The sequence below is a fragment of the Corticium candelabrum genome, chromosome 8 (assembly GCF_963422355.1).
Source record: "Corticium candelabrum chromosome 8, ooCorCand1.1, whole genome shotgun sequence".
NCBI lineage: Eukaryota > Metazoa > Porifera > Homoscleromorpha > Homosclerophorida > Plakinidae > Corticium > Corticium candelabrum.
Window position 1 is genome coordinate 7,496,466 of NC_085092.1, and position 12,500 is coordinate 7,508,965.

A 12,500-nucleotide genomic window follows, 5' to 3' on the forward strand; every position below is an offset into this window, starting at 1 on the left:
GTACTAGCACGAGGGGCGGGGGTTTATTAAACCCTAGGCGAGCTTAAAGTTGCTAAATCTTACCGGATGTTTCCACTGACGTTCTGTTGTCTTTTCTTTCTCTAAACATCTTACTATCACAATCAGGAATCGTTAGACATTTTCCATTCTTTTGGGCATTGTTAATAAAACTAGCCGCCTTATTCCAGAAATCTTTACAAACGCCATTCTTTACTCGCAAACAGTTTGTTCGCGTTTGCAAACGACCGCTGCCATCACAATTGGTGTAGATGGCTTCGCAAATCAACGGAATAGCAGCAGACAGACATCTGTCGATTTTTTGAGTACGAAGCATCCCTAGTATCTGAATAGTGGCGTTTATGTCTGCTTCGGTTTCATTAAAACGACACTTTGAAACGGACACGTTTCTCTCACCAAACTCGTCAGCAGATAAGCGATTCCACTGTAGGGTAGTTTTACATCGAGAACGAAGAAGCTGTTGAACCGAAACCACTTCGCTTTTGTGACAGCTTGCTGTCTACAAAGAAAAAGACATTTAATTTAATTATTTGATGAGTTTAGTGTCGCGTAGCCATATTCTTTTCGGATTCCTAGGGAGTCCACGCGTAAAGGCAGGAAATGGTCTGGCTACCCGAGGCAGAGTAATAGTCTAGAATCTAATAAAATGTGTGATAACGTATTATCGTTGCATTTCTCGTTTGCTTTACTAAATTAAATACCAAGCTTTACGTTTAAAGGCTAACTAAGACGTAAAATAATCAAAAAGTTTTTGCTAATTTTTGACGTCCTGTATGCTCAAAAAACTAAAAGTTTAATGTTTGAAGATACATTTGTAAAGATATTGAGGCGTAGGCGTACCCGCCGTAACGTAATAATAATTTTTAATTTTTAGGCCTAAGGACGTTAATATACGAACTAACGAAAATGCAATAAAATGTTTTTTTGATTCTTGCATGTCAGGTATTAGCTGACCTTTAGTGTGTCACATCACAGCAACAAAATCTTTCTGTCCAATACTGAAACAGGTCTGACAATACAAAATGGGTCAAGACTTTTATCTCTTTGTTTTTGCATTTAAACGAGGTACCAAACTGTAGAAGTCATGCACAGTTGATCGGTCACGTGACAACTCGTAACCCTAGCCCCGGACCGGTCATGACTATAGGACCCGTTGTCACATGACAGATCAATTGTGCACGACTTCTAAAGTTTAGAAAATTGCTTACAGTTCAGCCCTCACTCAAAAAGTATGCAATGTATTGCACGTGAACTATCTTTAGTATGGCCAGGAGGGAACCAGTTAACTAATGGCAGCTACAAGTGACCCCCAGACTAGTTAGGTTGGGGGATCAACTATAGCGTGACAGATCAATTAAACGAAAAGCTGATTGCATCAATACAAAAGCATAATTTTCATAATTAGCCAACGATCGAAAGAACATGTAGACTAGCTGTCATGCAGTCATATCAACTTTGAATGACTCTAAACGTGCATAACCTTTTAACTTAATTAAGCGTTGGGTCAGTACATTAAGTAAAGACAGACGGCGGAAAAGTGTTTTATGTTTAAACGGGTTTCTAGAATTAGTGAAAGTTGAAAGTCAAATCAATGAATGTGTGTACGTGGTACACACACTCTCGACTCACTTGCTATCTGCTGGTCTCACCTGCTTGTCACCGTTCGCTTTCGTTACAAAATCCCAGAAATGAAATAAAGTCGGCGTAGACGTCAGTACGATGGCAAACAGCAGACCTACTGTGACGAGCACCAGTCCGCGTCCTTCGACTGCAGACATCACTTTCTTACGACGAAAAATCAAAGTCTCTTCAAATTGCTCATTGTCCTGGTTCAAACTCAAATCAATGTAAAAGACTTTGTAAAGCTGGTAAAATATGTTTGTTCAACCTACCATGTCTGTTGTATATACGTGCTCGCAGACAACAGACAAGAACAACTCACTGTATTGTTAGTCTCGCAAAAGGAAATCTTTTTTAGTTGATATCTATTGCTCGCACTTACAGCAGAAACTGTGTGTGTGTGTGTGTGTGTGTGTGTGTGTGTGTGTGCGCGCGCGCGCGCGTGTGTGTCACTTTGTGTGTTGTATATTAGTCAATTAATTAACTCTCGACTGTTTCATTAATTTACTTATTTCAAAAGAGCAAGAGATCAAATAATTGATTAAATGACAGCATACCGTTTGCATAGCAGTTGTGTGAAAACCCTTGAAGACTCCATAAGTTAATAAAATAACTCTCTGATTATATAGCCATTCTGCATCTTGTCTCTGCATAGCCATGCAAAATTAATTAACAAGTTCAATGCAAAACAGAAACGACGACTACCACGGTGGTGGAGAATAATTTCGTCCGAGGTTGCAAAACGTGTGCTGATCGCTCTTACAAAGCGCAACACCCTCAGCAATTGCATGACGATCTTATCTCGGCTAGACGATTTAGCAAGAGCCGACACCACACTCTGATTGTCACATCGAAACAGCACTATTTCGCAGCGACAAATGTTTCCCCATGTAGCGCTTGCTAGTAGAATTGGTAGCAGTTCTTTCGGTGCGATGCTGATTTCCTCCCATTCGCGTGACCATTTCCATTGAAACCAGTTGCACCGCCAAATGGCTTCGCATCCCCAGGAGCCTGATGTGTCCGAGGTAAGCTGGATCGCTGGTTGCCGTGATACCAAAGTGTTGATAATGCATTTTCCGGTCCAGCTTTCAAGAAATGCGTCCAACCACTGAAGATCCGCCTGCGCCTCGCTGTTAATACGCACGCAGTAATGCAATTGCTTAACGGTACCTGCAAGATGGATTAGCCGACGCAGAAACGCTCGACCTGCTTTCACCATTGAAATTGCGTGGTGCAGCGCACCAATCAGAGAGAGCAGCTGCCGCTTCGTGCAGGCACGGCGCGTTAGCCATTCCGCAATTGTGAATTTTACTTCCTGCAGCTTAACGGCTGGTAAGCTGATGATCCCATCCTGCGAGTCGAGCTGCAACGATATTCCCAAGAGATGACGATCGTCTGGGTGAACGGGGATATGTCGATATGCGCTCTGTATATCAAGCTTTGCCATCATAGCCCCTGTTCCCAGCTCGCATATTTTTCGTGCCGCCACGTCTATACTAACGTATGAGAGGGAGCACAAGTTAGGTGCAATGCCATCGTTGACGCTCGCTGCGCGAGGGGATGACAAATCTACGATAAAGCGCCATCGATCTGGTTGGTGAGCTTTAGGAATTACACCCATAGGGCTGATGTGAGCCTCCGCTGCTCTACGGTCGTCAGGACACGAGATACGTGCTGCCGCGCACTCTTTTGCAAGTAACTGTCGATAACCGCGGCGTTTGCTTTTGCCGTTTTCATGTTCCTGCGGAATCGTCTTGCTTTTGCTTTGTTGTAATCGTAACCAATGCGGAATCCCCGAGACAAACCACTTACGATGTAGCTAGCGAAAACTGTATCCGGGTGGCTCGCCAGCGCTTGACGCCACGCGCCTACCATTAACGGGGACGTCCGAACCGTGTCCAGATGACGAGATGGCACAATTGGGCGGCAGCTGTCCAAGGCTAGCAGGTCTTCGGTGTAACGGTAGCGCGATCCTTGTACATTGCCCCTTTCTTGGGTATTTCGCAATCGACGATAAGTGTCGAAAGAGGAGCCTGCCAAACAATGCGCTAGTCAGACCGAAGAACGCGTATTGTACGGGTTACACACTTATAGTTGCCAAGGGCCCATGAGGCTTACGTATAAGGGGGCCATTAAACGCTCCAACTCAAAAAAACAGAACACACCTGCCACAACAATATCCTGCAAGTACGCAATCCAATCAGCAATTACAAGCGCCAATACTAAGCGCCACAATATATTGTTGGCTTATTGCCTTCCGCTGTCCTGTCCTCTGCTGGACGCTGCTGGCTTTCCAGAGGCTGTCGGTGTAGTTGTGCGTTGCTCTGGGTACTCGCGCATCCCGTGGTTGCTTCGACAGCTCAAGCAAATATGCCGAAACGTGCATTCGGGATAGCCGACACAACTGCTAAAATTATAATTACGGCAGATTGGCTTTGGACCATCCCATGGCCTGTCACGTCGGTATCTTGATCCGCCTCCCGACAGCGTTCTCGAGGCTGATCCGGCTTCACGCAGAATTTGCGGTGGAGCGTCGTTCGGTTCTAACGCGCAAGAACCGGAAGCATGATCCGCTTCTAGGCAGTGAAAACAGCTCGCCGTTGGCGCTTGGTCCATTGCCAAGATTGTCGCCGATAAGAGAGGCGCGTGCAGCTGGCTTCAAGAAAGACTGCGGTTGGAAGCCGCCAACTGCCGGAAGCGCGCGTCATATAACAGCCAGCCTGTCCCGCTGTGGCGCTGCGCTTTGTGCGCTACAAGCCGCAAGTACGCCATCACTTCCTGCGCCCTGGCAGGGTGCTTCCGCAGAAGAATCCCGGCGTACGTAGCAAAACACTGCACCCACGTAGGCAGTGTCGTGATCTGACGCAGGCGACGACGATTGGCTGGTTCCGCTGTTGCTTGAATGCGCCGCAGTAGCTCCAGGGTATCTGGAAAAAGCTCCGCAAAGTCCACGTACTCCTGTGCCTGGATTAGTCGAACCAGACGAGTGGGTATTGGCGTGGTTCCTTCTCCCACAATGCAAGCTTCCGCGCTAGAGCTGAGCGCTGTTACTGTCGGCGCCACCGCCTCGACGCTGACAGACTTTGATAGGCTTGGCCCTAACGATGGCACAGTCGATGGCTGCATTAAAGAAACGCCGTGAATGGCGGATGCTGCTGATAGCGCTCCGAGCGTCTGTTCTGAGGCAGCTTGAGATTGAGAGGCGAGTTTCTCTTGATCTTCTTTCAGAGCAGCCCGAGCAGCCTCTTTGGCCGTCTCTGCCATCAGGCCCTTAAGTTCAGCCAAGGACATGGTCACCGACGGGCTATCCTGATCTTCCATTACAATTTTTTGGAGCGCTTACAACAATTTTTTTCTGACGCGTTGACGCTTGCAATTGCTACAATGACCGCAACACGCCTGCAGTACCAAGTATATAGTACTTCGCGCGGATAACTCCGCTCTTAATTATAACGCGCGCAACGGCACCGCTAGCGCGCAAGACTCCGGGTGGAATCATCTCTGTCTAACGTTGTTAAACAACATATAATTGTACAATTGTATGGATCGGCAGTGCGGCATCGCCTAATATAACGAAAGAAAAATTAGCGCAAGCATATTAGTGCACGGCCACATGCATGCATGGGGCACAGTATAGATACAAACTAAAATGCGTTAACTAGTAAATACCATACAAACTACCACATCTCTTGAGTTTCCTCTGCTGCAACGCATCTCCTAGAAGCATTGCACAAGAGTGAGCAAACGATCGCGCCAAAATTGGCGCGCACGTCGAGGCAAGACGGTAGAGGCCAACAAGACCAGACTCAACACATTGAATATGAACACGTCGACAATACACGTGGTGACGGAGCCATACTTGCGAAAGTCCGGCGGACATACGCTGTGGTCGTCGAAATGAGTGGAGAGACAGTTGACGTAATCAAAGTAACTCGTAATTATTCTCATCGTCAATCTTTCGTATACCGTAAGAGTTGTGAAAATTGTGCCGAAGCAGAGCGGGAAGGCGATGATGACGAGAAGAAAACGTTTCTCGATCGCTTTGTGCATGCGCGATGTGGCGTTGCTGTTGCACGACTCTCTGAACGCTCGAGCTTACAAACGAACACAGTCAATGAGTAAAAGCGCTGTATTAGTAGACAAAGTGACCTAGGGTCCTTGGAAAAACGCATTTGCGTGTATACAACCAGCTGTATACGTGCGTGTACTGCAAATAAATCGTACAGTCTAGCGTGCGCTAGTAGTCGTGGTCTACTGGCGCGTTGGTGTGTGTGTGTGTGTGTGTGTGTGTGTGTGTGTGTGTGTGTGTGTGTGTGTGTGTGTGTGTGTGTGTGTGTGTGTGTGTGTGTGTGTGACACTCAGTTAAAACCACAAATTATACACAAACATGTGCAGATGCATGCTATATTATACTTGTCGCATACAAATTACTTATTTAATTAATTAATCAACTGTACTCTAACCCGGATGTTAACACCGTCCGGCGTCTGGCAAAAGTGGAATTTTAAATATTGACGGAACCAGTTGGAGTGCTGCCTATGCCTATAAAGTCTAAAAATTGTAACAAATTTTTGCTTCTATACCGTATACGTCTGTGTCTGTAACTTAGACATACACATCCGTCTGTCCAAGGTGTGCAAGGCGTCCAAAAGAACAATTTTCTTCATCAGCCGTCAATTGTCCCCTACCAACGACTCAGGCTGTCCTAATAGAAGTAACGACTTGTAAGACAGTCTCCTGCGGTCGTATTTCGTCCTTGCACGTGTCTTCCGTTCCTTCTGGTTGAAGCTGAAACCTGCTGGTAGTGGCACTCTCATTCTGTTCATGTCCAGAAGATTCACTCTGATCGAATGCCGTACGCTTCGCAGGAGATTGCTGCTTCCATAGTTGCAACAAACTGCGCTTGTCGGCGGTTCAACGTTTTGGCAACGGTCTGGACACACACACACACACACACACACACACACACACACACACACACACACACACACACACACACACACACACACACACACACACACACACACACACAGTAGTATACATGGCCCCTCTCTTTCGTACGGGCAAGATACTGTAGTGTAGTACAGATAGGTCTGTGGACACGTCACGTGCAATCTTTGTTGCAAGGTACTAGATGTGCTGAATGAATTCGAATCTTGCTCTTCGCGCTTGTTTCGATAGAAATCAACACACCGACCGTGTAGCGCTTGCTGCAGAAAACGTGTAGGTTAGATTCTGTGCAAATGCAATCAGAATTTGGAGAGAAACGAAAGCGCTAGAAGAGTAAGTTTCGTCGGCAAGAGATATTCGAACACTCAAAGCTTTGCAAAGGACGACGATGCATACAGTCTACACAGGACTGGTGTGGGCGTGTTTTCGAATAAACTGAAATGTGTAGCGTTTGCGTCATCGAGAAATTCGACGCGGGGGTCGACCCTTCGAGAGGGGACCCGGTGCAAATTTTTTTAGTATTTTTACTTAAATCTTTTCCTGTGCGTGCGTGTGTGTGTGTGCGCGCGCGCGTGTGTGTGTGTGTGTTTGTGTGTGTCCTTCTTATTTGTACGACAATTTGTCTCAATCTACAGTGAGCCCAAAAACGTACCTTTCGTAGCCAGACGATCACCAGCGCCATCAATATGCAGCCAGACAAGAAAACAATTTCCAGTGGCATTGAAAGAGTATAGTATGTTAGACGAGGAGTAGGAGGACTGCACAATGCCACTTGCACACTTAGTGTGCTGTATTTACCGCCAACTGCAAAGACGGTTATCACCATGCTGGGCGGTACGGCAATAGATGCCAAAAGTTCAATGCAGAATAAATTGCGTGAGCATTTGTATATAAGGTTGCTCGTGGATGTAGAATAGACAAGAATGAAGACGTTGAAAATGTAGAAGGACCACCAGACAGTGGCGGAGAGAAATCCAAAATGAAGTAAAACACATACACAATAACATAGCGCCGTATACAGTCACTGCATGCGCGTGTAGTGTGGTGAGAGATGGTGTAGTGCAGTGTTGTTGTTGTTGTTGTTGCTGTGGTGGTGGTGGTGGTGGCGTGTTGTGTGTGTGTGTGTGTGTGTGTGTGTGTGTGTGTGTGTGTGAGTGTGTGTGTGTGTGTGTGTGTGTGTGTGTGTGTGTGTGTGTGTGTGTGAGTGTGTGTGTGTGTGTGTGTGTGTGTGTGTGTGTGTGTGTGTGTGTGTGTGTGTGTAGTAGGAACGCGCTCTATTCTGCGTTTAGTAGCAACATATGTTTCAAGTGACCAGCTTGCTAGGCTAGCGCACATGAGTGCTGCTGTAAGTGGGGAATTAAAATCAGCATTAACAAAACAAAGGTTTTGAGCATTGGTTACGAGCAGGCACGTATTCTTCTCGACGGTCCTGTTCTTGAAATCGTTACAGAGTTTACTTACTTGGGGAGTATCATGAGCCAAGATGGTGGATGCATTGCTGAAATTGATGCTCGTATAAGCATAGCAAGCAAATTTTTGTTTCCTGGAAGGAAAGGGTATTTACCAACAGGCAGTTTTCAATCTCCACAAAGATGAAAATTTTTCGTGCTTTGGTGAGACCTGTTTTGCTATATGGATGTGAGACTTGGTCTGTTACACAACCAAACTTGCAACGTTTAAATACATTCCACATGCGGTGCATTCGATCGATTCTTGGTGTGTCAAGATGGAATAAAATCAAGAATTCAGACAATTTAGAACGAGCGTGTGAAGACCCTATTGCTATGACAATCCGGAAACAACGATTGCAATGGCTGGGCCATCTGCTACGCATAAGTGACAATCGTCCCCAAAAACAACTACTTCGCAGCAGACTTAGTAATGCAACAAGACCAACGCATGGGCCTAAACAGAGATGGATAGATGTTGTCACAAGAGACCTCAGATCATTAGATATCAGTCTTCGTGATGCTGATGATCGTGCTGCTTGGAGAAGCGCTATTACGCTGCGTTGCCAAAGCCATAGTGGGTATGGTGGAATCAAGGTCAAGATGTGTGTATGTGTGTGTGTGTGTGTGTGTGTGTGTGTGTGTGTGTGTGTGTGTGTGTGTGTGTGTGTGTGTGTGTGTGTGTGTGTGTGTGTGTGTGTGTGTGTGTGTGTGTGTGTGTGTGTGTGTGTGTGTGTGTGTAATGACAGTAGTGTATTTGTACGTATTGTGCATCAACATCAATAACATCTAAATAAACAAAAAATTGAGAAGACGGGCTACCAAACGTAAAATAAACAAGATTAATAAAATACCGTGCAGTACGATACCCACCTTGCACGTTGCTGAGAATAGTTGGATCAGTAATGGCTGAAAGCAAGTCTTCGTGACTACAAAAGGCTGCTTGTCGTCCAACAGTTACTGTCACCGTAACACCGGATACTGTAAGATCAAGCTTGCGTATAGACATACATACATACATACATACATACATACATACATACATACATACATACATACATACATACATACATACATACATGCATGCATACATACATACATACATACGTGCGTACATACATACATACAAACATACATACACACACATACATGCAGACAAACACACATACATACACACACATACATGTAGACATACATACACACATACATGCACACACACACACACACACACACACACACACACACACACACACACACACACACATACATACACACGTACGTACGTACATACATTCATACATGCATACATACATGCATACATACATGCATACATACATACATATATACATACATACATACATACATACATACATACATACATACATACATACATACATACATATATACATACATACATACATCTAGATAGCAGAACGTACACAACACAATGCTATACCAATCTTACTTCCAATTGCAAGAGATACAACGAAAAACAGTGGCGTGATCTCTGGAAAACGTCATCTAGGCAAAAGCAGTTAAATAATTAATTAACAAATATGTTTAGCACACTTATGCGCTTGCGCACACACAAACTGTCGCACTTAACTTATTACGTTAGACTTACAGGTCTGGTACGCCAGGCAACGTGATGAACATGACCATACAACAAATCCACGCGAAGATTAAGGTAAACGAAGTGACGACGTCGAATGCGACAAGTTTCGATTCCATAGCCCATTGGTCGTCCATACAGGTAGGTGAACAATTGAAAGGAAAACGAGAATTGTGAACTATTACTGGAATCAAAGGTTTTTGACAGATAGTTTGCGATACGTTAGTAGACGCAATTGTTATAGCAACATCGGTAATTTCCAGAGTCACGTGACCACCCGCTTGTTTGAGAAGTTACGGCCCGTAAAGGCTTTATATAGCTTACCAATTTTAAAGCGTTTACGATATTCATTATGTAATTAACCGCAAACAAAACACAATACATGATTCCGGTGAAACAATTACCAAGCACTAGTACTAAAGCCCCCAAAGTACCTTATTTGCTCGTCGGTAAAGAAGTAAAATCGGTCGCAACGTCTACCAAGTTGGCAACTCTTTCTGCACATGTAAGAGTGACCATATTTAGCCTCTTCTCCGTCATAGTGTGGTTGGCGTTGCATGCCTGGCAGGACGCGGTCGACGGAGTCCATGATGTGTGCGCGTGGCCTATATAGTGATTGGATTGGCAAACATATTGCAGAAGCATACATGGTTGCATTTAAGGAGATCCAATTATTGGGGATCTCAGACCCCCATTTCAAATATTGGGAGGTCGGTCGCCCTCGAAACCCCCATCTCCGCCGTCACTGCAGGCGAACCTAAAGTTGCTAAATCTTACCGGATGTTTCCACTGACGTTCTGTTGTCTTTTCTTTCTCTAAACATCTCACTATCACAATCAGCAATCGTTAGACATTTTCTATTCCTTTGGGCATTGTTAATAAAACCAGCCGCCTCATTCCAGAAACCCTTACAAACGCCATTCTTTACCCGCAAACAGTTTGTTCGCGTTTGAAAACGATCGCTGCCATCACAATTGGTGTAGATGGCGTCGCAAATCAACGGAATAGCGGCAGACAGACATCTGTCGATTTGTTGAATACGAAGCATCCCTAGTATCTCAATAGTGGTGTTGATATCTGCTTCGGTTTCATTAAAACGACACTTCAAAACGGACACGTTTCTCTCGCCAAACTCGTCAGCAGATAAGCGATTCCACTGTAGGGCAGTTTTGCATCGAGAACGAAGAAGCTGTTGAACTGAAACTCTCTGAAGTACAGATAAACAGTCAAATGTTATTCGTATTGGAGGATGCAACGAAAGCAATCGCTTTTCGCTAGTGGGCTGGGGGACTATCTACTTTACACCAAAAAGACAAACTAGAACGCTAACTAACAAGACTACCACATCTCCTATCGATTCGAGCCAATCACAGTTCACAAGTCAAAGGCTCAAACCTCTCACTTGTGTCTTCGACGCGATTTCCTCTACCGATTGGTTTTCGTGCGACAGCATCGCACAAGAGTGAGCAAACGATCGCGCCAAAATCGGCGCGCAGGTCGAGACACGACGGTAGAGGCCAACAAGACAAAACTTTGCACATTTAAAAGAAGGAAGCCGATTAGACACGCTATGATGGAGCCGTAATTGCGGAAGTCTGCGGAACAAAGTGAGTGGTCGTCGGGATGTTTGTGGAGACAGTAGACATAATCAAGGTAGTCGGCAGTTATTCTCATCGACAATCGTTCGTAGACAGCGATAGTCGTGAAGATTGTGCCGAAGCAGAGCGGGAAGACGATGACGACGAGAAGAAAACGTTTCTCGATCGCTTTGTGCGTGCGGGACGCGGCGTTGCTGAGGCACGACTCTCTGAAAGCTTGAGCCTGCAGATAAACGCACTCAGTTACAAAAATCTGTAGTCCTTTATTAATAGTTAGGTCTTTACAAGGCAAAGTGGCCGTTGCAATACATATATACGCAGATGCATGTGTTTGACTATCTCTAAATGTTTTGTTTTTACTTAGACATATCTATAGCCGTCTGTTCACCCACCTGTCCCTCTCTAGTACAGTATACGGGTCTGTACAGTATACGGGTCTGTACAGTATACGTGTCTGTACAGTATACGGGTGTGTACCGTATACGGGTGTGTACAGAAGCCCATAAGGGTGTACGCTGATATTAGGAGCGCATTAATATCAATGCGCACCAATGGGCTTTCTACGGAAGCCGGTAGCGGCGGGTTGATATCAGTCCGCCGTTCCCAGCCGCACTGATGTCAATAGACACAAATAGTGTAGCGCGCGTTATCAAATGTGTAAAATTTACTTTTTGTACTATCAATGCAACAATCATTAGTTAATATTAATGTACTACAAAATAATGTGCGCTATTCTAGATACAATGGACACGTTACCGCCTTGTATTCTACATAAATGAACTGTAAAACGTGTGTGCACGTTCTTCGATCAGCAGCTCAGGGGACTCCAGTTTGGGATCGCCGTTTGCTGCACGTCGTGGAAACTGTACTAATCGACTTTCCAGTAAATTGGATACGAGTAGTGGGTTTCAGAAGCCATACTCTTCAGATGTGATGATTGCTGGTGCACTGAAATCTTTTTTAATATGTTTAAATAATTAATTAAATTGATTTATAATAATAATTACAAAATTAGACAAATACACACCTGCACACATTTAGTTTTACATGTGTTCAATAATGACGTAGTCGTTATTGTAAAGTTATACATTGCAGAAATTTATAGTTATGTTTAGAGTTATACATTGCAGCAATCATCGCATCGGAAGAGTATGGCTTCTGAAATCCATTACTCGTATCCAATTCACTGGAAAGTCGATTAGTACCGTTTCCATGACGTGCAGCAAACGACGATCCCAAACTGGGGTTCCCTGA

At 44.8% G+C, this 12,500-nt stretch overlaps 1 protein-coding gene across 1 annotated transcript in view; it reads right to left on the bottom strand.

The window, feature by feature from the left end:
- Positions 1–10,414: 10,414 nt before the first annotated feature.
- LOC134183007 (uncharacterized) overlaps positions 10,415–12,500 on the bottom strand; it is a 4,633-nt gene continuing 2,547 nt past the window's right edge. The window contains exons 5-6 of the mRNA XM_062650450.1: positions 11,188–11,469; positions 10,415–10,855 (exon numbers count right to left, since the gene is read on the bottom strand). Of these exons, the coding sequence (XP_062506434.1) occupies positions 10,415–10,855; positions 11,188–11,469 (723 nt within the window). The remainder of the gene's footprint in view (positions 10,856–11,187; positions 11,470–12,500) is intronic.